Genomic DNA, 27,831 nt, shown 5'->3' on the forward strand with positions numbered 1-27,831 from the left:
GGAACAACACACACTGGGGCCTGTCAGGGGAGTAGGGGGAGGAGGAGGGAGAGCATCAGGAAGAATAACTAATGGATGATGGACTTAATACCTAGGTGATGGGTTGATCTGTACAGCAAATCACCATGACACACATTTACCTATGCAACAAACCTGCACATCCTCCACATATAACCAGGAACTTAAAAGGTTTTGAAAAAAAAAAGGGGGCAAATATCCAGCCCAACCCCCCAACAAGAAAAAAAAATGGTCTAGTAAAAATTTATACCCACATGCAAAAGAATTAAATTGGATGCTTATTTCACACTATATATAAAATCAACTCAAAATGTATTAAAGACTTGAACATAAGACCTGCAACTGTAAAAGTCCTAGAAGAAAACATAGGGGGAAAGCATCATGGCATTGGTCTTGGCAATGATTTTTTGCATATGACACCAAAAGTACAGGCAATAAAAGTAAAAACAGACAAGTGGTACTACCTCAAACTAAAAAGCTTCAGTACAGCAAAGGAAACAACAGAATGAAAGGCAACCTACAGAATGTGAGAAAATATTTGCAAACCATCTGATAAGGTTCAATATCTAAATTATTTAGCTCAATAACAAAAAATCTCACCAAATAATTCAATTAAAATATGAGCAAAGGACTTGAATAGACATTTATCCAAATAAGACATACAAAAGACCAACAGATATACGAAAAGATGCTCAACATCACTAATTGTCAGGGAAATGCAAACCAAAACCACAATGAAGTATCACTTCATAACTGTTAGGATGGCCATTATAAAAAAAAAATAGTAAGTGCTGGCAAGAATGTGAAGAAATTGGAACCTTGCACACTGCTGGTGAGGGTGTAGAATGGTGCAGTTGATAAGGAAAAGAGTATGGAGGTTCCTTAAAAAATTAAAATTTCCCATATGATCTAACAATCCCACTTCTAGAGATGTATGCAAAAGAACTGAAATCAGGATCTTGAAGAGATATTTGTACTCCTATGTTCATTGCAGTATTATTCACAATAGACAAGAGGTGGAAACAACCTAATGTCCATCCACAGATAAATGAAGAAACTGTGGTATATACATATAATGGAATCTTATTCAGCCATAAAAAGGAAGAAATCCTGTCATATGTTACAGTATGGATGAACCTTGAAGACATTATGTTAAATGAAATAAGTCAGACACAGAAGGGTAAATACTGCATGATTCCACTTATATAAGTTATCTAAACTAGTTATGATCATGGAAACAGAAAGTAAAATAGTAGTTGCCAGGGGGTTGGTGGAGGGTGGGAAATGGGGAGTTGCTGTTCAATAAGCATAGAGTTTCAGTCATTCAAGATGAAAAATTTCTAGAGATCTGCTGTACAACATTGTGCTTATAGTTCACAATATTGTACTGTACACTTAAAAGTTTGTTAAGAACTAAATCTCATGCTATGGTTTTTTACTGTGATTAAAAAAAAAATACGTGACATGTAGCTAAAGCAGGGCTGAGATGGAAATTCATTGCACTAAATGCTTAACTTAGGGAAGAAGAAATGTCTGAAATTAATAATCTAATTTCCCACCCTAAGGAACTAGAAATGTAAGAGCAAATTAAAATGAAAGCAAGCAGAAGTAAGGAGATAATGAGCAGAAGTCAATGAAATTGAAAACTCAAAATCAATAGAGAACATCAATGAAACAAAGAGGTAGTTCTCTGAAAAGCCTCATAAAATCCACAAACCTCAAGCAAAACTGACAAATAAAAAAGATAGGACACAAATCATTAATATCAGGAATGAAACAGGAGATATTATTATAGACCTTGCAGACACCAAAAGGGATTACTACAAACAATTATGCATGTATAAAGTTGATAATTTTGATAAGCTGGATAAATTCCTTGAAAAGCACAAACCACCACAACTCACTCAATAAAAATTAGATAATCTGAATAGCTTGGTAACTATTAAGAAAATTGAATATATAATTTTAAAACTCCAAAAAAAATTATTCACTGAAACCATCTGGGCCTGAATGATTTCACTGAAGCATTCTACCAAATACTTAAAGAAGAATTAACATTCATATTACACAATGTCTTCTAGAAAATAGAAGAGGAGAGACTACTTCCCAACTCTTATTATAAGGCCAATATTGCACTGATACCAAAATCAGACAAAGACAGTACCAAAAAAAATTAAATTGCAAACCAATGTCATTCATGAATAGAAGCAAAAATCCCCAGCAAATATTAGCAAATATAATTCAGCAACATATAAAAAAATTATACACCACATCCAAATGTGTTTTATCCTAGGATGCAAGGCTAGCTCAACATTTGGAAATAAATTAGTGTAATCCACTGCATTAACAAACTGAAGAAGAAAAATCACAAGATCATACCAATTGATGCAAAAAGTATTTGGCAAAATTCAATAGTTATTCATGATAAAAACCCTCAGAAAACTAGAAATCAAGGGGGAACTATCTAAATTTCAAAAAAGATGTCTACAAAAAAAAACCTACATTATAGTTGACGCTGAAAGACTGACCTCTTCTTCCCTAAGACTGGGAACAAGGCAAGAATTCAGCTCTCACCACTGCTATTCAACAGAAAACACAGAGTGGAAAGGAAGAAATATCACTGTCCCTCCCTGCAGATGACAAGAGGGTTTACATAGAAAGTCCTAAAAAACCAACCAAAACAAAAGAAAAAAAATTAGAAAAATACCTTTTAACCCCCTAGAACTAATGAGTGAATTCAGCAAGGTTTAAATATGCAAGACTATCATACAAAAAATCATTTATATTTCTATATACTAGCAATGAATACATGGAAACCAATATTCAAAATAAAATACCATTAATAGTCACTCCAAAAATGAAATGGTTATGTATGATTCTAACAAAACATACAAGATTTCTATGCTGAAAATTGAACAGTGCTGATAAAATAAATAAAAGAAGATCTAAATAAAGGGAGAGACATATGGTGCTCATGGATTGGAAGACTCAGCATAGTAAAGACATTAGTTTTCCCCAAACTGATACACAGGTCTAATACAATTCCTATCAATATCTCACCAAACTTTTTTCAGATATAGGCAAGCTTATTCTAAAATTTATAGGGAAAGTTAAAGGAACAGGCAATATTGAAAACAATAAACTAGGAGGAATCACTCTATCAAATTTTAAGATTTATTATAGAGTTACAGTATTCAACACTGTGTGGTATGGCAGAGGGACACATACGCAGATCAATGAATCAGAATAGAAAACTCAGAAATAGATATACACAAACACGGCATACTTATATTTTACAACAGTGCAAAGGCAATTCAATGGAGCTGAAGCAACTGGATATCAATAATCCAAAAAAATTAACCTTGACCTAAACTTCATATTTTATGCCAAATATTAACTTAAAATGGATCATGGACTTGAATGTAAAATGTAAAACTATAACATTTTCAGAAGAAAATCTAGGAGAAAATATCTGAGACCTAGGACTTGGTGAAGAGTTCTTAGATGTAACAACAAAAGCACAATCTAAAATAGGGAAAAAATCAGTAAGTTGAATGTCATCAAAATTAAAAGCTCTTTCTCTGTGAAAAATCCTATTAAGATGAAAAGACAAGCTACAGACTGGAAGAGAATATTTGCAAGCTACATATCTGACAAAGAACTGGTATCTAGAATACATAAAGCACTCTGAAAACTCAACAGTAAAACAAACAATACAATACAATTAGAAAATGGGCCAAAGATATAAAGAGATATTTAAATGAAGAAGATATGGGGATGACAAATAAACACATGACAAGATGTTGAACTTTATTAGCCATTAGGTAAACGCAAATCAAATCAGTAATATATCACTACCTACCTATCACAATAGCTAAAACTTAAAAAAAAAAAAAAAATAGAATACCAAATGCTGGAAAGGATGTGGAGATACTGGATCTCTCATACCATTGCTGGTGAGAATACAAAATGGTACAGTCACTTAGGAAAAATAGTTTGTCAGATTCTTTTAAAGTTAAACATATATTTACCATCCCACCTTGTAATTGCTCTCCTGGGCATTTATCTCAGACAGATGAAAATTTCCATCTACACAAAACACTGTACTCAACATTAATCAGAGTTTTCTTTGTAATAGCCCAAAACTGGACATTTTAAAATGTCCCTCAATAGATGAATGGTTAAACAAACTGTGGTACCTCCATGTCGCGTAATATTTCTCAGCAATAAGAGGGAATGAACTATTGATACCAATTTGAATGAGTCTCAAATGTATTATGCTGAGTGAAAAATAATGGAAAAGGTCACATACTTTGTGATTATAAAAATTAAATCATTTTAATTGTATATAAAATGCTTAAAATGACAGTTATAGAAAAGGAGAACAAATTAGTATTTGTCAGGGGTTATCAATGGTGGGGGGTGGGTGTGACTATAAAGAGGTAGCACAGGAGAGATGGAATATTTCTTGATTGCGATGATGGTTAAACAAATCTACACATCATAAAATAACATAGAATTATAGACACATATCATTCCAATATCAATTTCCTGGTTTTGATATTGTATTATAATTATGTAAAATGTAATGATTGAAGTAACCCAGATGAAGATTACATGAGGCCTTTCTGTACTATTTTTGCAAATTATTGCTAGTCTCTTATTCATAATAAAACCTTTTTTAAAAAAAGAAACCACTTATAAAGCAAGTAACTTAAAACAAGAGTGTGGAAGCTAAAACTCAGGTAGTAAATATAAAGTGCTTTATTATAATAGACTGTAACAGTTTGCCAGTTTCGTGAAGGGATCACTTTTAAATGGGGAAGGTTTGTATAGCCCAGTGATATATAACACTAAGGACATTTAACGCGTGGGATCAAAACATGGGATTAAAAAAATTAGAGCCACAGCACACACCAGGGCCTGTCGGGGGGCGAGGTCCTGAGGGAGGGATAGCATTAGGAAAAACACTTAATGTAAATAACGAGTTGATGGGTGCAGCAAATCCACATGGCACATGTATACCTATGTAACAAACCTGCACGTTGTGCACATGTACCCCAGAACTTAAAGTATATATATAAAAAAAATTAGAGCCACAGATTAAAATGTCTCATCTTAAACCAAGCAACTGGAAACTGTAAAGTGCAATAAGCCACATAAATTACACTTGTAAGCAGTGAAAAATCAATTGCAAAGGGTTTTTGAGCCAGTTATGGAAGTTTATTTAGTAAGTGCTGGGAATGGAGAAGTTTCATGGTGGATAACCCAGAACCTGTTACTGCAACTGTCATGCAGTTAATTGATTTGCGTATACCCTCAAGTTGTTTTTCGGTATAGAATATATTCATTTCCTGTTGTGCTATGGAAAAAATATTTGCATTGGGTAAAATATTTAGTGTAATTAAAAAGGAACAAGTGGGGGGAAATGATCTCTCTCTGCACTGTCCAAGATGATTAATAAAGAGTCACACAAAACTATTTACATGTAAAACAATTACAATTAAATGACATTAAAAATTCAGTTCCCAGACACATTGCAAGTCTTTAAGAGCAACATGTGGTTATGGTTACCATACTAGAACAGCGTAGATATAGAAGTTTACCATCATCATAGAAAGTTCTGTTGGGCAGAGCTGCTCTAGAGCATTACAATCTTGTCATTTCACCAAAATCACAGGTAGAGTTATAGCCCAAAGAACTCTGACAGCATTTGGTATTGCATTATTTAGGATTTTCATTTACACATAATTCAGTTTTCAGCAATAGTTAGCAGCATGTTGCAGTGGTTAAGTGGTAGGACTTTGGAGTAGAATCGCATGGATTTCTACCATAGCTCCAACTAAACTGTGTAACCTTGGGCATGTAACTTCACTCCTCTGTGCCTGTTTTCTCATTTTAAAAAAGGTAGGAGCTGCAGGATAATAGTACCTTCCTCACAGAGCTGATGTGAGGATTGCATAAGATAAGCTCAGTAACTGACAATGTGATCTATAAATGCTAGTTATTATTGGCATTATTCTTCAAGTCTAGAAGATGAACTTAGTTTTTTTTTAATATCTAGAATCCAGGGGATCAGTGGAAAGGGCAATAGAAAACGTTCAATCATAAGAGCAGCAAGGGAGTCAGACCCTAACAGGGCCCCATTTGTCTCTTAATGGACATAAACAGCAACTACATCATTCCTCCATAACTTGGGGCCAGCCACAAAAGAGACCTTCTCCTCTAAGATCTATTTATCTTGCAGCTTTCAAAAAGTCAAAGGATAACTTCCCATTGGCCTTAAAGGACTCAGAATTGAAAGTTAATTACCATGTCACATCAAATAAAATAAAAGCAAAATATACTGTTTATAAAAGAAGAATACCCAAACAAGTCACTCAGTAGGAAAGGCACTTGGAATTGTTTTTCCAGCTTTTCTACCAATCAGATCCAAGTACTTGATGCATTTTTATGGTGAAATGTCACTATACCCAATACTTTGTGAATACTACAACACAGGGATACTGTACCTCCATAATCAACTAGAGATGTATTTATTGAATATGCAGGGCACTTCTGCTCTATGCCAACTATGACTGGCAGACTAAATTCAGCCCATCTCATGTTTTTGTGTGGCAAGCAAGGTATGAATGATTCTCACAATTTTAAATGGTTGGAAGAACCACCTTCAAACACTGTTAGAGAATGCTGAATGGCTTTGGAAATTAACTTTTGATGCAGGCTTGATAATGTTTATTAATTAATTCAACCTAAAATTACAAGGCAAAACAATGCTTATATATGAAAAAAACTGTAGTAAAGTCATTTTGACAATATTGTTTGAATCACAAGTAATGTCAAGATGCTTTATCCACTTCCCATGCTGTCACAAGTCAATATGGAATATCCTTTGCACTTGCTTCAGGGTCCAAAAACTACTGCTGGAACTGTAGTCCAAATTCAGAAAATATATATGCTACAAATTTGTATAGAAATAGAGATCTTGCTTCTTATTTTAACTTTTATTTCATTTTATTTTGAGATGGAGTCTCACTCTGTCACTCAGGCTGGAATGGGTGTTTATAGATCACCACTTTATAGATCACCACTTTATATCCACTAGAATGCCTATAATCAAAAAGATAGATATTAATAAGTATCGGTAAAGATATGGAGAAATTTGGCTGGATGTGGTGGCTCACGCCTATAATCCCAGCATTTTGGAAGGCCAAGGTGGGCAGATCTCTTGAGGACAGGAGTTCCAGACCAGCCTGGCCAACATGGCAAAACCCTGTCTCTACTGAAAATACAAAAACTAGCCAGCGTGGAGGTACATGCCTGTAATCCCAGCTACTTGGGAAGCTGAGGCACAAGAATCACTAGAATCCAGGAGGCAGAGGTTGCAGTGGGCTGAGATCCTGCCACTGCACTCCAGCCTGGGCGACAGAGTGAGACTCTGTCTCCAAAAAAGAAAAAAAAAATAAGAAAAAAAATGTGGATAAATCTGAAATCTGAACCCTCGAACATTGCTTGCTGATGGGAAGGTAAAATAGTACAGCCACTTTTGTAAAGAGTCTGAAAGTTTCTCAAAAAGTTAAACAGAGTTACGATATGACCCAGCAATTCCACTCCTAGTTAAGTACCCAGAAGAAATAAATGAAATCTCAGCTGGACATGGTGGCTCACACCTGTAATCCCAGCATTTTGGGAGACCTAGGTGGTAGGATCACTTGAGCCCAGAAGTTTGAGATGAGCCTGGGCAACATAGTGAGACCCTGTAACTACAAAAAATCATAAATTGACTGAGTGTGTTGGTGCATGCCTGTAGTCCCAGCTGCTCCAGAGGCTGAGGTGACAGGATTACTTGAGCTAGGGAGGTGGAGGCTGCAGTGAGCCATGATCGTGCCACTGCTCTCCAGTCTGGGCAACAGAAGAAGACCCTGTCTCAATAAAAAATAAAATAGGCCCGGCACAGTGGTTCATGCCTGTAATCCCAGCACTTTGGGAGGATCACCTAAGGTCAGGAGTTGGAGACCAGCCTGGCCAATATGGCGAAACGCTGTCTCTACTAAAAATACAAAAATTAGCCAGGTGTGGTAGCATGCGCCTCAGGAGGCTGAGGCAGGAGAATCGCTTAAGACCAGGAGGCGAAGATTGCAGTGTGCCAAGATCGTGCCACTGCATTCCAGCCTGGGTGACAGGGCGAGACTCCGTTTCAAAATAAAATGAAATAAAAGTTAAAACAAGAAGCAAGATCTCTATTTCCATACAAATTTGCAGCATATATATTTTCTGATTTCAGACTACACTTCCAGCAGTAGTTTTTGGACCTTGAAGCAAGTGCAAAGGATATTCTATATTCCAAAATCCATTTAACTGTGTAATTGAGCAGCTTTCACCAAACTTTCAATTGGAAGTGATTAACCTGCCATACAATGCTAAAAGGCACTATTAAGAGAACAACAGAATTCTATTCCAAGCAATGAATATGCTCAATTAAAATCATATGTTTGTGTAACATTGATAATGTATGATGAGAATGTGGTACTTGACCTCTGCGGACTTCCTTCCAAACACATAATGCCAGTCTAAGCATAAAACTGAGGGTTTTTCCACAAAATGATTGACCAGTACTCCTTAAAACTATCAAGGTCACCAAAACAAAATAAGTCTGAGAAAGTGTCACAAGTCAGAAGAGGCTAAGGAGATACAATGACTAAATGTAATGTGGTATCCTGGATGGGACAGGATCTCTAGAGATAAACTAGTGAAACCTGAAAAAAACAAAAAAGCATGGAGTACAGTTAATAACAATATACCAATGTGGGCTTATTAGTTGTGACATATATAGCACAGCAATGTAAGATGTTAATGATAAGAGATTCAACAAATGGTGCTAGGACAATTTCTATATCCACATGCAAAATAAAGAACTTAGATTCTCACCTCACATCACAGAGAAAAAATGAACTCAAAATGAATCATAGACTTAAATGTAAGAGATGAAGTAATAAAGCTTTTAGAAGAAAACATTGGAGAAAATCACTGAGACCTTGCAATTAGGCAAAAACTTCTTAAGTACAATACCAAAAAAATGGTCCATGAAAGAAAAAAAATGATAAATTGGATGTCACCCAAATTCAAAACATTTTCACTTCAAAAGACACCATCAAGAAAAGAAAAAGGCAAGCAGCAGACTGGGAGAATATATGTGCATATCATATATCGCTCAGGGACTTGATCTAGAATATAGAAACCATCATTACAACTCAACACCAAAAAGACAACTCGATTTAAAAATGGACAAAAGATATAACAGACACTTCACTGAAGAAGATATATGAATGGCTAAGAAGCACATGAAAATATGCTCACCATATTATAAATTATAATTTATAAATTTATAAATTAAAACCACAATGAGACACCATTTCACACCCACTTAGAATGGCTATAATAAAAAACACAGTAAATAACAAATGGTGGCAAGGATGTGGAGAAACAGGAACTCTCATACATTGCTAATGGAAGTGCAAAATGTTGCTGCTATTTTGGAAAACAGTTGTGCAGTTTCTTAAGAAGTTAAACATATATTTTCCCTGTGATCCAGTAACTCCACCCTTAAGTATCTATCAAAGAGAAATGAAAAAAATATGTTCACACAAAGACTTACATACTAATCTTCTTAGCAGCACTAGTCATAGTAGCCAAAACTTGGAAACTGATGTATCTAATAGTGAGTAGATAGACAAAAATGTGCTATATCCATAAAATGGAATACTATTTGGCAATAAAAAAGTAAGGAAGTACTGATACATACTATGATATGGATGAATCTCAAAAATATTATGCTAAGTGAAAAAAATCAGACACAAAGACTGCACATTGTATGATTTCATTTATATAAAATGTCCAGAATAGACAAATTTATAGAAACAAAAAAGTAGATTAGTGGTTGTCTGGGGCTGGGAATGGGACAGAGGATTGATTAACTGTAAATAGGCATGAGGGAATCTTACTGGAGAGATCAAAAAGTTCTAAAATTGATTTATGGTGATGGTTGCCCCACTCCAGTAAAGTTACCAAAAATCATTTAATTATGCACTTGAAATCAGTGAATTTTATGATATGTAAAATGTACCTCATTTTGAGTGAGTGGTATACAGGAACTCTACTAACCTTGCAACTTTTCTATAAATCTAAAACTATTCTGAAATTTTTGAAAAAAATAATTTAAATAAAAATAAAAAAATGTATGTTTATGAATTGATATCAGTATTTGACAGTACCTATGTGTGTAAAATGACATTTTCAAAGATTAAATAGGTAAAAATCTCATAACAGATCAGCATTAACAGATGAACATTTAAAATCAATTTTGACAGTACGGAACACTAATTCTGAGCTCCACTTAAGCAAAATATTATCCCCTAAAAAGAATTATATTCTTCTCATTGGTAGTCCTCCTGTATTACAAAAAAAAAGTACTCAATTACTATTATATTTTGAATTTCATCAATAAAAATTTGTTGAAATTTGTTTTCTCTCGTCATAAAAGTACCAACAAAATATTCTTGATTTTGCCTTTTGACCTACAAAGCCTAGAATATTTACTATCTGGCTCTTTACAGAAAGTTTCCCAACTGCTATTCTACACTATAACAGGATAAACATAAACATAATCAATCTCTTTCTTGAATGTATTCTTATCATTACCTAGTTGTGGCATAATGTCCTCTGGATATGCCCTATAAAGGATCAGTCTTGCATTGCTTCTGCTATGGCACTATTTGGGATTTCTATAAAAAGAAACACTATTAGCTTAATAGTTGCAGCAAAGCCTTGACAACATAGTTAATATAGTGATATTAAAGTGCCAACACCACAGCCCGGTATCCTTAAGATGACCCTCATCAAGTTGTGATGTCACCAGGCTATGGACTCACCGAAGTCTCTTAGATATCAAGTGGCTCCCGTGGCATCACACCCTGCCTTTGGCATCACCCTGGCACATCACCTCAGTACGGTGCCATATGCTATCACTGCTGTGGCAGAACCCTGTCCAGACGCCACACCGCCGAGATGTCGGAGTAATTAACTCCCACTTCTTTCCACTCCCTGGGCGGTGGCAGGGAGGGGGAGGGTAGCCACCGTCACCGGTTCGAGCTCAGGAGGTAGTACTCAGCTCCAACCCTTGTCCCTTCCGCCTGCCACTGCAGGTCAGGAACCCCGAGGGACAGGACCTTTAGGCTCCCATAACTCTCTTGCCCTGCCCCCGAACCATTTCATATGGCCGACTCAACGACCCGCCAGCGACTACCCACCCCGGCTCTTTCACACGGTTCCACTCAAAGCCGCTCCCCATACCTGACTCCATTCTCCAGCTGTCATCCTGGGCCAATTCCACCGGCAACTTGAATACGGGCGGTCGCTAGGAACCCTGGGACTTGTAGTTCCGTACTGCTAGAGGCCAAGTCTGTGAGGGCCCCAAAGGCGCCTCCCTGCCCGGAACTGCTCTCAAACTGCAACTCCCAGAGGCGCCGTGCGATGGTAAAGGAAAAGGGAACGAGGAAGGCCGGTGATTGGTGAAGCTCTAACGGCTGTTTTGACTGGCAGCCGGAGCCGGCGAAGTGAGGCGGGCGTTGCTCGCGCGTCAAGTAGTTGCTGGGATAGCGAAATGGAGGGGTGTGTGTCTAACCTAATGGTCTGCAACCTGGCCTACAGCGGGAAGCTGGAAGAGTTGAAGGAGAGTATTCTGGCCGATAAATCCCTGGCTACTAGAACTGACCAGGTAAAGCAACGCTAGGTGTCTTCGCAGCTGGGGACGTCGGCGAAGCCCTACGTGGCTTTCGGGGCCTGGCCCTAGCGGAGGCCCGGTTTCTGAGAGGAGCAGAACCCCGCCCCTGCCGCCCCAAGCAGTCCCCCGGGGTCACCTCAGGACTCGCGATAGGCCTGCGGGGGCTAGCCCCGCAGACCTCAGATATTTTCCCGTTGGTCCGGAGCTCCACGCCCTGATTTTTGGATAGTTCTAGAACGTCTACCGCATTTCTCAGAAATTGCCAATCAGTGAAAAGGAACACTCTTTATATGGATTTATTTACCTTTACTAGTAACTGTATTCAGTAACACATGTGTAATTGAACTCCCCTTCCGTGCCAGGCAGTTTGCTAGGAGCTGGGGATACGGTGGAGTGGAAGATGCAGACAGTAAAATAAGCACAAAAACATGTCCGATTACAAATTGTGGTAAATACTCCGCAGAGAAGTTTACATGGTGCTTTCAGAACACGTTAATAGGAGAATCTGATGCTGAATATGGCTGTCATTAATTGGAAAAGTTTTTGCAAAGAAGAGAAGGTTAGACTTTGAAGCATGAGTGAGATTTCCATGGGGGAATGAGTGGACATTCTAAGCAGAGGCAGACAGAGGTTGAGAAGTGTTTCCTTCTGCCCCCCTGCTCACAGGACCCTCGTGCTTTCATCCTCAGTTTCTGGGATTCATGGTGCCCTCAGTAAGCCCACAAATATTTATAGATGGCCTTGGGTTTCGCAGGCAGTGTGCTAAGCACTAGTGAAACTGTCCTATACTTACAAATCTCCATTTCGTGTCTTTCAGGAGAAAATTAGAAATCAAGAGACTGTTGTCTCTTTTCTGGAACTTTATTACTCAACCTGAAAATGGCCTTACCTTTACCTAGTTTACTTCATTATGGTCTGGTGATATTTAAGGATTTAAATTTAAATGTAATAATTTATATTAAGATTTAATAACACTCCATTAGAAATTTAACCATTCTTCAAGTCAATGGCTTAAAAAGGGAAGGGAACTGTATCAAGAGACGTAAAAAACACGAAGAAATGCGATTTATGGATCTTGTTTGGTTCCTGATTTAAACAAACCAACTGCAAAAAGACATTTGGGAGACAGCTGGGGAAATCTGAATACAGACCGGATGTTAGACATTCTAAAGGAGTTAGTGTTAATTTTAGTAAGTGTAGTAATGGTCTCATAGTTATATAAGAAATACCTTTATTTTTTACATACTGAAAGACAAGCGTGAAAAATCATGATATTTAGGATTTGTTTTTGGAAAACTCAGCAAGGAAAAAACTAGATAAAGCAAATAGGGCAAGGTGTTTGTTGTTAATTCTAAGTAGTAGGCATGTGGGTTTCTATTCTATTCCATTTCTGTGTGTTTGAAATTTTTTGTAATAGAGTTTAAAATACCATTTTCTATTCTGTGGGGCTAAGAAATACAGCAGTCACTGCAAATAGGGATTCCCTTTGACAAATAATGACTACTATAGCTTATTTTTATTTTTATTTTTATGTATGTATTTATTTATTTATTTATTTGAGACAGTTTCACTCTTGTTGCCCAAGCTGGAGTGCAGTGGCGCGGTGTCGGCTCACTGCAACCTCTGCCTCCTGGGTTCAAGTGATTCCCCTGCCTCAGTCTCCCAAGTAGCTGGGATTACAGGTGCCTGCCACCACGCCTGACTAACTTTTGTGTTTTTAGTAGAGATGGAGTTTCACCATGTTGCCAGGCTGGTCTGGAACTCCTGACCTCCGGTGATCTGCCCACCTCGCCCTCCCAAAGTGCTGGGATTACAGGCATGAACCACCGCACCCGGCCATAGCTTATTATTTTTTATAAAAAGTAATTTTCTTGTTCTCTGTGTGTTGTGTTTTCTAAATTATATTTCTAATTTATTTATGGTTTTAAGTTATAGATAATTTCAACTAGTTTAATGAACATTTCTTCCCCCATTAGATTCATGTGTTCCTTCTACAACGTCTAACTTGAGGTCAGTGTGGTAGTAGAGATTTCAGAGTCAGAACTTCACTGACAGTTGTGTCCCAGCTTCACTATTTAGTATCCATGTGACCGTCCACAAGGTGCTTACCTGAGGAGTTTTAGTTTCTTCATCTGAAAAATGGAGATAATAAGCGCTGTGTAGAATGATAGGAATTACATGATACGATGCATGTAAAACTCCCAGCACAGTGCCTGACGTAAAAGTGCGTAAATAATGTAATAGTAAAACAACCAAAGATGTATTTCTGTCAAAGCACTGAAATCAGTTTCTTGCTCTACTACTTTCCTTGTCGTATTCTGCCCAGAATTACATATGTTCATCAATGTCATTCTCCCCATGTTACTTAAACTTTCATCTATCTTATACCAGCAAATAATATAGTTTAAGGTTACCTACCTGAGGATCCAGTGCTCTGCATTTCGTATTTTCAAACTATAGATTTGCCAGCACCAGTATTTTTTTTCTTGCTCTTTTCCCTTCTGTTTCTCTTCAAGAATGTTTCTATTACTGCTTCTCTGTAGGACAGGAGAACTGCATTGCACTGGGCATGCTCAGCTGGACATACAGAAATTGTTGAATTTTTGTTGCAACTTGGAGTGCCAGTGAATGATAAAGACGATGTGAGTACTTTGATAAAGTTGAGTTGATAAATTCCCAGTTATCTTTATACTCCAGACTGGTGTTTACTGAAGCCTGTGCATTAAGCTCATAAAGAAAATTGTAACCTTTGCAACTGGAAAGTTATAGCATGGCCCTTGTGATCAAGCATGAGACTCATGGTTGCATTATTTTACAGTGTTATGTTTGCCACTCATACTCTGTGATTTAAGGTAAACATACAGGAGAGGCTGAGGTGGGAGGATTGCTGGAGCCCAGTAGTTTGAGGCTGCGGTGAGCCATTGTACTCTATCCTGGGTGACAGACTGAGACCTTATCTCTAAAAATAAAAACAACAAAAATAAACGTACAGATCAGGGCTTCTTATGGTGAACCCTAAAAGACCATAAACTCTTTCTATTATGTTGGATTTTTTTGTTTTTTGGTGAATATGGCCTGAATAATGAGGACCTAGATAACTTTTTTGTTACATAAAGAGATTTATTCTAATGGTATGGTTATATTAGGATTAGATTTGTGAAGAGTAAGAATGGAACCTTTTTTGTAAGCAAATATTTTTTTACCTTTGTAAAACTCCTTGTTAACCCTGCCTAAATGTTAGCACTAATCCTTGTGTCTTTTTCCCCTGGTGTTTCTACTACCTGCTTCTTTTATAGGCAGGTTGGTCTCCTCTTCATATTGCGGCTTCTGCTGGCCGGGATGAGATTGTAAAAGCCCTTCTGGGAAAAGGTGCTCAAGTGAATGCTGTCAATCAAAATGGCTGTACTCCCCTACATTATGCAGCTTCCAAAAACAGGCATGAGGTATGGTTCCATCCCTAGGCTACTTCTGTTGAGTTCTAAAAGTGTATACAAACACAGATAGATCTCTGCATTGTTTTCTTCTTTCAACTCCATCTTTCCAGATCGCTGTCATGTTACTAGAAGGCGGGGCTAATCCAGATGCTAAGGACCATTATGAGGCTACAGCAATGCACCGGGCAGCAGCCAAGGGTAACTTGAAGATGATTCATATCCTTCTGTACTACAAAGCATCCACAAACATCCAAGACACTGAGGGTAACACTCCTCTGTAAGTGACAAGTAGCAGTCATTTGTATTCTACCTGACGTTAGCCCTCTTGCAATAATTCTTATACATCATTTCTTTTTTTATTCTGCTTATAGACGCAATACGTGTTAATGGCAAAAATGTTAAATTGCACAAAATGTAAAGATAAAAATTGCCTATTATTTTGCCACTCAGAAATAACTACTGATCACATTCTTGTGTATTTCCTCCTGGTCTTTTATATTCAGATGTGTATATTTTACACATACATATTTTTTAGCAAAATTGGGGTCATACTGTGTATGTAGTTTTAGCTCTTGTTCTTTTCACCTCAATAGTATATTATAAACATTTTCCAATGTCATTAAATATGTTTAAAACTTTTTTAATGGTTATGTACAATTCTGCTGTATAGATGTGCCATAATTTAATCATTTCTCTATTACTGTATATTTAAACTTTTTTGAGTTTTTCACTATTATAAATAATGGTACATTGAGCCAGGCATGATGGCTCATGTCTGTAATCCCAGCACTTTGTAAAGCCAAGGCGGGAGGATCACTTGAGGCCAGGAGTTCAAGACCAGCCTGGGCAACCAGCAAGACCCCCTGTATCTAGAAAAAATTAAACACTTAGCCAGGCATGGTGGCATGCACCTGTGGGACTAGCTACTCGGGAGATTGAGGTGGGAGGATTGCTTGAACCCAGGAGCTCCAGGTTACAGTGAGATGTGATCACACCACTGCACTCCAGCCTGGGTGGAGCAAGACCTTGTCTCTAAAATAATTGACTAACTTTGTACGGAAAACTTTTGGCCACATTTCTGATTATTACCTTCATATAGACTCCTAGAAGTTGAATTGCTGGGTCAACAAATACACACATTTTAAGACTTGCTATATGTTGCCAAATTGCTTCCAGAGGAGTTGTATCATTTTACCCTCCCAACAGCAGTTTAAGAGTGCCCATTACCCCCTCACCAACACTCAATTATCCTTTTGTTATGTGAAAATGATATTTCATAGATGTATTTCATAGATGTAATTTACATTTTTATTAATGAATTTGAACTTTTTAATGTCTACGACTAATTACATTTATTATCTAATTGTACCTTTTTGTGTCCCTTTCTCTGTTTCCTTTTGGGGAATTAATTTATTTTCGCAGCGTTTTAAGTGCTCTTGATTTGACATGGTAAAATATTAATGTTCTGCAACATTAGTTGAAAATATTTTTCCTAATTTATCTTTTCATTTTGTTCATAATTTCTTTTGCATAAGAGAAGTTTTAAAATTTCTACATAGTCAAGCCCATTCATCTTTCCTCATGACTAGAAAGCTCTTCCTTACCCTGAAATTAGTTAAATATTCACCTGTCTTTTATTATGGGTTATTTTAGCGTTTCATTGGTTTTGATTGAGGGTGTTATTGTTTTGCATTTAACTCTCAAAATCCATCTCTAATTGAATTATGTGTATGACCTGAAGCTGGCCTTTACCTTGATATGTTTCCACAGTACTTGGCCACTTTTCTTCTGTGTTGAATGGTGACTTTTTCTTGAACCAGAAGTTCTGTGAGTCTTCTTTTTAGTCCAGAGTGAGGTTCAGCCTTTTCCAATTTGACTTTAAACCAACTTTTAAAAAGTATTATTTTCTTAACTCTTAGTTTTTAAAATCTTTCCTGCATTCTAAGAGACCCTGTTTAGAAAGACCTGTATGCCCTACCTCTTTTCTCCATAAATAGAAAGGCAGGATGGCCTAGAGGAAATCTAGGAGTCAGAAAAGATAGAGTCCTGGGAAGAACATAGGATTTATGAATAGCTAGATGATGTTCACCCAATTCAGACTCTACCACTTACTAACAATATTAAATACTTATATTAAACAACTTATAAAAGTTACTTAATCTTCCTTGAATCTTAATTTCCTCCTCTGTAATATAAGGATAATAATTCCTTCCTTACTAGATTATTGTGAGGTTTAAGTAAAACAACATGTAAAGTGCCTCGTTACACCCTCCTGGCACTCCTAAGTGCATGGCAAAAGTTGTTATCCTCTTCCACTCAGTTTACTGCCAAGACATGTCAGCATAGGTAGGAACTTTAACCTCTGTCACCATTTCAACTGTAAAATGGTGATAATAATACTTTGCTAACTTACAAGACAGATACATGGATTAAATGAGATAAAATCTTTTAAACTGCTTTTTCAAACTTTAAGCTGCACAAATTACTATTAACAGATTATGAACTGGGGCTTTTCTAAATTCTAACCCTGAATTATTACATGTAGTGTTTGAGGTAAACAATTACTTATCTCTGTAAAATAAGAAAAGTTGTTCCTTAGGCTGGTGTTTAGATCCCTTCTTCTATTGCAAATAGAACCAGAATTATGATTTACAATCTGGTATTTCAAGGCTTTTTTTGTAGAATTTTAACTTACAGTCTCCCCATGCAAACCGATGTTTCTTTCCGGATTAAATAACTTTCCAATGTTACCATTTCCTAATCATATGCATTTTAGATTACCTAGCAAGAAATCCTAACCATTACATAGGATTGGTAGTGATTAATTGGTCTCTGGTGGTCCCTGATTTCAGACACTTAGCCTGTGATGAGGAGAGAGTGGAAGAAGCAAAACTGCTGGTGTCCCAAGGAGCAAGTATTTACATTGAGAATAAAGAAGAAAAGACACCCCTGCAAGTGGCCAAAGGCGGCCTGGGTTTAATACTCAAGAGAATGGTGGAAGGTTAAACAGCTTGGATTTATTCTTACTTTGTATGTTGTGGTGTTGTCCCCAGTGTTCTGCAAACTAATGTATTTGTGCACAAGACATCATCTACGAATGATGAAGTTTTCTCACCTTCAAAGTCTTATAAACATGTTAACTCTTGTTCCTGCTGAGTTACTAGTTCGAAGCTTACAGCTTGTTTTCCAGGCATCAAATAACTGTTGAGATTGTTCTACTGTTGTCATACATTCTTCTATATTGAATTCTGGTTAATTTTGAGTAACTAATTCTGTGGCTGTTGTGAGTCTTCAGCACCCTCCCACGTACCTTATATCCCTCTCTGAAACAGAACAGCTCCAATAGCATCAAGCCAGTTGTTCTGCCACGTTTCTGTGTGGATACTGTAATGTTCCTCCATACAGTTAAAACATCCTAACTTGCTTTTCAAGCTCACTCAGCCTACGCCAAACATTTCTGGTTTTTTTTCAACCATGAGATTTATTTTTGTGATAGGGATATTTACATATTTTAGTGGACCAAATTTTAAGTTGAATGGTGTGCTCTAAAATAATGAAAAACAATAGCCCATATACCTATGTATTTGTTTTTGATGGGTTGTTTACTCTGAAATAAAATGTATGGTTTTCTTTAAAGGAAGTTTTAAAGTACCTATTTTGAGTCATCCTGTATTGAAAAGAATGTCAAGCTTGTTAAAATGACATGTAGCAAAAATGTATTTTGATTTGCATTTCAGAAACCAAAAAATAAAATGTTAAAAGAGTCTTCCAATTTTTCTTTCAAATTAGCTAGAATTCACTTAAGCCTTAAAATCCTTAGTAAAGACATTTCTCAGTTTTTGGTAGGTTTAAGTCAATTAAATTAGTGAAGCTTGAATTGTAGCTAAAATCTTTTAAAATAGCCATCTTCTGAATTGCTAATTAAATGTAGATCAAAAGGAAATTAGTAGGTATAAACTTGAGCTCAATTTAGGGAAGCATCTTAAATGATACTAGTAATAAAATCTAATGAACTCCAAGTAACTTTCAGATTATTTTTTATTTGAATTTTATGCTGCAACTACTGCTTGAAATAAGTGATCCAAGTGAATGTACAAACTTGCATTAATTTTGGGTCAAAGTCTTAATGATCAGTAGCTAAAATGAGTTTCATAAACATCAACTGTGTTATTGATATAGAAACTCCTTTTACAGAAGTATTTTGAGTGCTAACAAACATTAATCAGAGAAGCATCTTACAGAACAAAATTATTGAATGCTGGAGATAGAATTGATAGCAGGGGAAATAATATTTCTAGTATTTTTAGTGTGATCAGAGTAAAGCTTTGTCTATTACGACTGAAGACATTTACTCTTCATAAATATTGAGTTGTCTGAGGTAATAGGTTTCATGGGTGTAAAAGGAAATTCATCTGGGTTCTTCCATAAGCAATACAAATGGAGCTAAGCCACAGGTAATTTGTAGGCTTTTGGCATTTTAGGCATGACTTGTTAATATTTAGACCACAGATTTGTATAAACTGAAGATATTAGTGGCCTCAGATATTGATCAGATTGTTACCTGTGTCTGTAGGAAAGGTGATAGAGATGAAGCTGATTCAAGGTCAGCAGATTTTACAGTTCCAAAACAAACTCAAAAAAAGATAATTTGGCGGGGTGCGGTCGCTCATGCCTGTTATGCCAGTACATTGGGAGGCCAAGGCGGGCGGATTACCTGAGGTCAGGAGTTCAAGACCAGCCTGGCCAACATGGCGAAACCCCACCTCTACTAAAAAGAATTAGCCAGGTGTGGTGGGTGCCTGTAATCCCAGCTACTCAGGAGGTTGAGGCATGAGAATCGCTTGAACCCAGGAGGCGGAGGTTGCAGTGAGCCGAGTTGGTGCCACTGCACTCTAACCTGGGTGACAGAGCGATAATTCATCTCAGAATACATAAATAAATAATTTAATTGTGAAGCTTAACTGAGAATATGAGATGGAAGAAAAAGGCCAATGAAAATAGTGAAAACATTTGCATTCTTAAATATCTGTTATAGAGAGGCTACAATTTCAGTGAGGTTTTGTAAACTTCAAAGTAAATATGTGTTTTTCTTAATAATCTTTGACTTAACATTTAACTGTATGACACTAGTGTTTGATTCCCCAATTTCTCAGCTATACCAATTACAATGAATTCCTTAGATGGCTGTGTCTGCTGCTTTCAGCTCCCATATTCTGTTACACTACAAGGCCTCCAAATCAATCTGTTGGCAAGTCCGATAACAGTATAAAGATTCTTTGTGGTTTATGGCTCCAGCTTCACAGTTCTATTGACTGCCTAAAATTGAAAGCAGAAATTTGTAATGTGAATTTCTCTGGGAAGAGGATTTATAGCTTTCATCAAATTCTCAAGGGCATCTGTGATTCCCCCAAAAGGTTAAAAATCCCTGGTTGAGAGAAAAAAGAACACTGAATCAGTTGTCGGGAGACCTCATTTCTACAACTATAGTTCTACCACAGTTTTTTAATTTATAAGTTTTTACATCTATTCTCACTGTAGTCTTTAAGAAGGCAGAAATCATCTCTATTTTACACATGAGAATACACCCAGAGCTAGAGAAACAGCCAGTACCAAAATCTAGCTTTCCTGGATTCTAATTCATTTTCTTTTCTGCCTCTATTCAAAAACAGTGGACCAAATGGAAGGTACTCTGGCATTTTGAAAATAAACGGTTAGTTGTAACACCTATCCCGGTGCTTTTCTTCAATTTGGCTGTGACATAGTAAGAAATACATATTTAGTCTCAGCCCCCAGTACCTGAAACAGAGGTCCTAAAACCCCTGACAGTTCCTGAGTGATAGGAGTGTCTTACATAGAGCTCCTAAACCCCTTGGGATTTCCTGGGTGATAGGAGTGCCTTTTGTTCTAATGATGCAACTCTTGGTGGGCTCCTGGATAGCTTTAGAATGGGAGCTATTAGTGACCAAGCCTTGATTAGAGGATTAGAACTTTCAGCCCCATCCTCCAGGGAGGGAAGAGGGGCTGGAGATTGAGTTAATAGTTGATCATGCCTATGTGATGAAGCCTCCATAAAAATTCCTAAACTACAGGGTTTGGTGAGCATCTAGGTTGGTGACACACCTACATGCCAGAAGAGTGGTGCACCCCAACTTCATGGGAACAGAAGCTCCTATGTTGAGGACCCTTCTGGACCTCACCCTATGTACCTCTTCAGCTGGCCATTCACCTGTATCCTTTATAATAAACTGGTAAACAAGAGCGTTTCCTTGAGTTCTATGAGCCATTACAGCAAATTATCAAACTTAAGGTTGCGGGAACCCCCAACTTATACCCAAGTCAAACAGAAGTGTGGGTACCCTGGGCACCCAATACTTGTGATGTGTCTGAAGTTGGGGGCAGTCTTGTCAGACCCAACCCTGGGTAGTGTCAGAATTGAATTAAATTGTAGGACACCCAGTTGGTGTCTGCAGAGAATTGGAAAATTACTTGGCGTGGAAACCCCACACATTTGCTTTCTGAAGTGTTGTGAGTGGTGGAACAGTTTTTCTTTATTGGCATATCTTTTTATCGTTTCCTGGAGCCCTCATTATCATCTCCGAATTATTTGTTTTGTTTTTAAACCAAAGTTTCAAAGACAAGTGGGAGTATTGAGTTTTTATCGATTTGTTTAAACCTTTTATGAGGCCCACTGATGTGTTTTCCAGCAAGTAGACATTGTAAAACAACATTTTATTACTAAAGCTTGGGTTTGTTTCACTGAAATTAGTAGTTTGGTGCAGTTGAAAGAGCATTGCACTGAAATTCAGATGATGTGAGTCTAGTTTTGACTTTGTGTAATCTCAGGCAGATTATTTTACTTCTCTGCACTCAGAGATTCTCCTCTAGGGGCTGGGTAGCAATATATAAGAGTGAACCAGCTTTTTAAAAGTACATTTACCCCTTCCTATCTCCCCCACCAAGAATTTATTGTACATCATCTCCAGCCTCATCATTGTTAGGAGTGGCCCACTGTGTGTGTTATAACTCAGATGTGTTGGGGTTGAAAAAAGTTTGAATACTATTTATTTCAGAGTGCTCTTCTAGCTCTGATCAAACCTGAGTTGCCCAGAGCAGATTGAATGGGTGGTAAACCACCTGGTTTGATTTGAGAGGGGCTGAGAAGTTTCCTTTTTTCAGAAATGTCTCTCCTCTGGATTGTTTAGACTCTTCAGATTAAGGATTATCTGTGCTGGAGTCCTCTTTAAAAGGTAAATACTCCCAAGAAGACTCTCATTTATCAACCTAATGAGATCACTGAATGATGAAACATCATGTTCACTGGACAAGAACGGGTTACAGAACAGCTACTTTAGGTCCTGCACAATGAGTCCTGCCCGAGAGAGGAAGAACTGAGCGGGTCACTGAACTAGTAGGAGCATAAGAATCCTGGGCGTTTGGAAAATAAGGTGCCACAAGGCCAGAAATGGCACTGAAAGGAGAGATCCAAAGGTACAAATTCATATTAATCTCATGTGCTTCCTAACCTTGCCCATGTAGGGTTTCTGCCTGGGCAACATGTACTCCATGTTTTTAAATCCAGATTTTTCTATTTATTCCTGTCAAATTCATTTTGTTGACTTCAACTCCACTTTTGAGCTATCAATATCATTCTGAATTGTGATTCTGTCTTATAGCCTAGTGGCCATTCCCCTTAGGAGCAAGTCATCCACAAATTTATTAAGTGTACTTTGTGTGTTTTGATCTAAGTAACTGGTTCTCCATCTTGGATTCAGGGAGTCTGTAACTCACCCAAAACTATATGTGACACTTTGTGTGTATAAGCATTTTTCAGTGGAGATGGGTTTAGAGTTTTCAGCAGATTCCCAAGATAATCCATGACCTCAGAGAAAGGTTACAAGCCACTGATTGAACTATTCATCAGTATTTTGAACAGAACAGTGCTAATAGGGACAGAGCTCTATAAGACTACCAGTAGTGCTTTCTTTCCTGGACTGCACTGATCTATCAAAAATTTTGTGTAATTGCTGACTATTATGTGTCAGTCTCTTGTGATTTGCCTCTATAATAAAAATGGAAAGGAAAAGTGAGTTCCAGCTACTTGGATATTCTGGTAATTGAGATGTTTACACTACTGTTTACTTTTTAATCTCGAAATGTTAGGTCATTCTTAAGACCTTCATCATTTTGCTTCTTGCGTCCATCAGACACCATATATCATACTTTCATATTTAGTATGAATGAAATTATAGATGTGTCAGAAATCCCTGACATTTTCTGAAAATTGACACATCGAAGAAAATGCAGAAATAAACGCTTGCTATCTCTTCTCTCCATGGCTCTAGATAAGTGTAATGTTAATTTCCATTTTAACTCTCCTTAAAACCTACAGAGACTCTACCTCAATCTGTGTATGGTTATGATCCATATAGAAAGGAGTTCGCAGTTTAAGAAAATCTTTTACATGAAAATCTGAAAGTGATAAATGAGAAACTCACTACTTCGTTTAAAAAGGATTCACCTTAGAAGGAAGTGAGACACAAAAAAGTACATATTGTATCATCCCATATGTATGAGGACTAAGAAAAGGCAAAGTTAATCTCTAGTGATGGAAAACAATGAGTGATTTCCTAGGTCCAGGGCAATGGTGGATTTGCACAAAGGGGCATGAAGGAACATTTTGGGCTGATGGAAATGTTTTCTCTCTAGATGAGTGTGGTGGTTTCATGGGTATGTACTCTGTCAAAACTCATCAAATTGTACACTTTAAATGTCTGGTTTATTATACATAAATGCTATGTCAGAAAAGTTGTTTATAAAAGGACTAGCCTTAGAAGTCATTAAAATGAGACATTATGAGTATTATTTATTGAGCCTTAAAGTAAGATTTAAATATGATTAATTTCACAAGTGAAAAGGTAAGTCTACCTGTAAGTTTCTTCAAGGCGAGATGTGGGTGAAATATGATCATGAGAAAGCTTTTTAACAGGGGAAGAAGAAGTGATATCAGTGCATTTTAGTAATATTTAGCATTCATATAAGATTGGTATCGCTTTATTAATGTGGAATGTACCGGCAGTAAAACAGGTTATTTAAATAATTATTTGAAATTATCTAAAATAGATCTTAAGTGTTCATTTAGAACACTTCTCTGGTCTGCCTTTCAAAGTAGATAACATCAGACACAGTGGTAATATAATAACTCATTCAAAACTAAATTGTACATCACCTGTGATATCAACATTTTGTATTCACTGAAGGAAATTATATTTGAAAATGTTTGCCTGTACATTATTTGACAAAGTTGTGGGGATTTTTTGTTTTTTGTTTGCTTGGTTTCTGTTTTTGTTTTTGTTTTTGAGATGGAGTCTCACTCTGTCGCCCAGGCTGGAGTAAAGTGGTACAATCTCGGCTCACTGCAACCTCCACCTCCTGGGTTCAAGTGATTCTCCTGCCTCAGCCTCCCAAGTAGCTGGGATTATAGGCATGCACTACCACACCCAGCTAATTTTTGTATTTTTAGTAGAGACGGGGGTTTCACCATTTTGGCCAGGCTGGTCTCGATCTCCTGACCTCAGGTGATCCACCCACCTCGGCCTCCCAAAGTGCTAGGATTACAGGCGTGAAATTGTGTTATTTTTGAAATTTGCTGTGCTCAGATATTGGAAACCGGGGTGACTTCTTGGGAAATCTAATATGAGGAATGAAGCATTAATTATAAGACCTGATTTTAAATGCTATGTACCAATTAATATATACCCTTTACATATTCTCCTCTATTGTAGTTGAAGAAAATTTTCCAATCTATGAGATAATGCTGATGAATTATTTTCTTAGTGGTCAATATAAAAATGAATGGGAAACTATTCCTAGAAATAATATTGAATGTAATTAATGCCACCTTGTCATATGTGCACGTGGAACATAAGAGTAGCTAAAAAGAGGCTGGGCGCAGTGGCTCACGCCTGTAATCCCAGCACTTTGGGAGGCCAAGGTGGGTGGATCATGAGGTCAGGAGATGGAGACCATCCTGGCTAACACGGTCAAACCCCGTCTCTACTAAAAATACAAAAAAATTAGCTGGGCATGGTGGCACGTGCCTGTCATCCCAGCTACTCAGGAGGCTCAGGCAGGAGAATCACTTGAACCCGGGAGGCAGAGGTTGCAGTGAGCTGAGATCGCACCACTACCATCATAGCCTGGGTGACGGAGCAAGACTCTGTCTAAAAAAAAAAAGAAAAAAAAGCGTAGCTAAAAAGAGAGAAATAATATTTTCTGAAATAACAGGTACTGTTGCAAAACTCAACTAAGTTAGAAATAACTTGCCTTGTCAATTGTTATGCTTACATATTAGTAAAATTGTTAGTATTCTATATTGGTAATGCAGGAACCCTTGCACTGATTTAGTTGTTATCTTGGCGTGTTTATTCTGGATTCATAGTAAGAATGAGCACCTTGTTAGAAGAAGGTTGGTCAAAAGGGAGGGAGGAAGTGGAGGTTGGTTAGGGAGGAAATGGAGGTTGGTTAGGTTATTTGAATTCCAAATGGCACTAATGGGTTCCTTAATGATTAATGCTGTACTTAGGCCACCAGCCTATGCCTTAACCACTCCCTTTTCATCTTCACTTAAGGGCTCAACTGCAACCCCAGGCTCTGACTCTGGCTCTGGCTCTGGGTCCAATTCCGACTGCGTTTCTGGCTCTAGCTCCAGCTCGATGTCAAGATCAGGCACTGCCATAGGCTCTGATCCTGGGACAGGCTCTGGGCCAGGCTCCTGAGTAGGCTTTGGTTCATAGTCTGGTTCTTGGATGTTATCAGGGCCAGTCTCATGAATGGAAGGTGGTAGAGTTACTTCTAGATGGGTAGCGTCTTCTGTTGGCATTGCTTCGCTTTCTCCCCTTGGGTTTATCTTTGCCATTGGCCTGCAAGAAAGAAGGCCCAGAAAAGAACAAGTTACAGAGATGCTAACTTTGAAATTACATGTGAAACCATATGCTCTGTAGGTTCAATGACCATAGGTCCCAGACTTCAGGAAATCTGTTATTTCTGATATTCTGACTCATTGTCAGGCCATATGTCATTTTGGATTCAGAAAGGTTAGGTCTCAACAATATAATGAAAGTTTAAGAAAGACCAGTGTTCAAAGGTGGGAAAACTGATGTCAGAATGAAAGAGTCTAAGCATCTAATAAGGTCTTTAAGGTCCAAATCCATAGCTCTGATGCATCTCTGTTTCCCACTCCATCTAGTACAATACTTGGCACCTGGTTGACACTCAATATATAGTGGTAGAAGCAAGGAGATGAAAAAAATGAATGAGTGTGATACACACTAGGGAAGAAATAGAGTGATTAAGAGCATGGACTGTGGGCTGGGCCACATTCTAACTTCTGTGTTCCCAGGGCACTTTTGTCCTTGTTCCATAAAAAAAAATTAAAATTATATTTTATGACTATGTTGGTTTAAAGACAAGTATGTTAATATTATATATGAAAACGTTTTCTTGGACCTAAAATGGTGGTTGTGATGGCTAAATGAGTTGATGTACATAAAGTGCTTAGAACAGAGCCTGGCACACAGCCCTCAATAAATAGCAGCCATCATCATTCTTTTTCAAATTCAGTGAGAGTAAACAGAAAGATACCTCTGATATCTTATGCTCAAAGGAGTGCTTAGGAATTGATGACTGAAAGAGACATGCCTGAGAAATGTTTGTATTCAAGTAAAGACAACAGAATGAAAGCTTACTCAAGTTCCGCGATGGTCTTCGAATTTCTTTCTTTTGCCTTTGCTTTTGCCTTATTCCTTGCGAAGCACACAACAGAGATGATGATGGCGGCACCTACCAGGCTACCGATCAAGGCCCCAACAATGATTCCAACTTCTGGATCTGAATGACACAAACAGCTGGTTAATAAAGTGGAATATATTGTCATTTTATAATGTGTGTTTGTGACTAGTGGGGAATATCAGGGCCATTCAAGTAGTGGGAAAATGACTTGTATAGGCTAGGGAAATGGAAACCCCAAGAACTGTGTCATTTGGACTCACAGTGGGAGAAGACTATTGACATTTATGCACATAAAGAATAAAATGTGACCAACTTGGAGGAGGTGGGGTTGCTTTTGAAATGGGATTTAGAGAAAAGAGTCTTGAGACACCATGGAGTTGTGATCTGGTCACTAGAGATAAGCCTCTGTTACAGGCAGGGACATTTCACTAGGCTTTCCCAGAGCACAGGTGAAATGGGTCCCTAAAAACCTCCCCCACGGCATCCATGCTTACCAAGGAACCTCATGCACTCTGGTCACTGGGAAGTGATATGCTCATTTTGATAAACAGGCATCTGGTTTATTGTCTCAGTCTATGGACAAACTTAATGAGTGTGACACTATCCAGCTGAGCGCCAGACCTTCAAGCCCTAAGGTGTTGTCTCTGGGAGACCACATCTGAGTTATAAGCCAACGCATCCCCATCTGCCTCCCCTCACGCAAGGATGGAAATCTTATATTTTGAGCTACCTGATAATAATTCCTTTAACTTTTTATGATTAAGAGCATATATGTGAATAGTTTAAAAAGTCAAATAGTTCTACTACATGTCT

At 37.6% G+C, this 27,831-nt stretch overlaps 3 protein-coding genes across 8 annotated transcripts in view; 1 reads left to right on the plus strand and 2 right to left on the minus strand.

Moving 5' to 3' along the window:
- ATG4A (autophagy related 4A cysteine peptidase) overlaps positions 1–11,506 on the minus strand; it is a 72,324-nt gene extending 60,818 nt beyond the window's left edge. The window contains exon 1 of one of the 3 annotated variants that reach the window (XM_007992524.2): positions 11,368–11,506. In XM_007992524.2, coding sequence (XP_007990715.1) covers positions 11,368–11,377 — 10 coding nt within the window. In that variant the 5' untranslated portion in view covers positions 11,378–11,506. Of the gene's footprint in view, positions 1–10,716; positions 10,860–11,324 lie in introns of those variants that run through there. The other 2 variants (XM_037989013.2, XM_007992523.3) reach the window with 2 other exon arrangements.
- Positions 11,507–11,607: 101 nt separating this feature from the next.
- On the plus strand, positions 11,608–18,997 carry PSMD10 (proteasome 26S subunit, non-ATPase 10). 2 transcript variants are annotated; one of them, XM_007992525.2, is made up of 5 exons: positions 11,608–11,791; positions 14,341–14,439; positions 15,094–15,240; positions 15,342–15,508; positions 18,084–18,997. In XM_007992525.2, the coding sequence occupies exons 1-5, from the start codon at positions 11,678–11,680 to the stop codon at positions 18,235–18,237; spliced, it is 681 nt and encodes a 226-aa protein (XP_007990716.1). In that variant the 5' UTR covers positions 11,608–11,677; the 3' UTR covers positions 18,238–18,997. The 2 variants fall into 2 exon arrangements, with proteins under 2 accessions (XP_007990716.1, XP_007990717.1); XM_007992526.3 differs by having other exon boundaries at positions 11,618–11,791; positions 15,342–15,429.
- A 4,389-nt stretch (positions 18,998–23,386) lies between these two features.
- The window catches only part of VSIG1 (V-set and immunoglobulin domain containing 1), a 61,833-nt gene continuing 57,388 nt past the window's right edge, over positions 23,387–27,831 (minus strand). For all 3 annotated transcript variants that reach the window (XM_037989009.2, XM_007992519.3, XM_007992517.3), the window contains 2 exons: positions 26,976–27,117; positions 23,387–26,150 (listed from right to left, as the gene is read on the minus strand). In XM_037989009.2, coding sequence (XP_037844937.1) covers positions 25,823–26,150; positions 26,976–27,117 — 470 coding nt within the window. In that variant the 3' untranslated portion in view covers positions 23,387–25,822. The remainder of the gene's footprint in view (positions 26,151–26,975; positions 27,118–27,831) is intronic.

This window comes from Chlorocebus sabaeus, chromosome X (assembly GCF_047675955.1).
Source record: "Chlorocebus sabaeus isolate Y175 chromosome X, mChlSab1.0.hap1, whole genome shotgun sequence".
Lineage (NCBI taxonomy): Eukaryota > Metazoa > Chordata > Mammalia > Primates > Cercopithecidae > Chlorocebus > Chlorocebus sabaeus.

Bases quoted from the DNA above. Each gene is read 5' to 3' on its own strand.
- PSMD10 (XM_007992525.2), top strand. From the start codon at position 11,678: ATGGAGGGGTGTGTGTCTAACCTAATGGTCTGCAACCTGGCCTACAGC. The intron at 11,792-14,340 runs GTAAAGCAACGC...GCTTCTCTGTAG, and splicing joins TGGCTACTAGAACTGACCAG to GACAGGAGAACTGCATTGCA. The intron at 14,440-15,093 runs GTGAGTACTTTG...CTTCTTTTATAG, and splicing joins CAGTGAATGATAAAGACGAT to GCAGGTTGGTCTCCTCTTCA.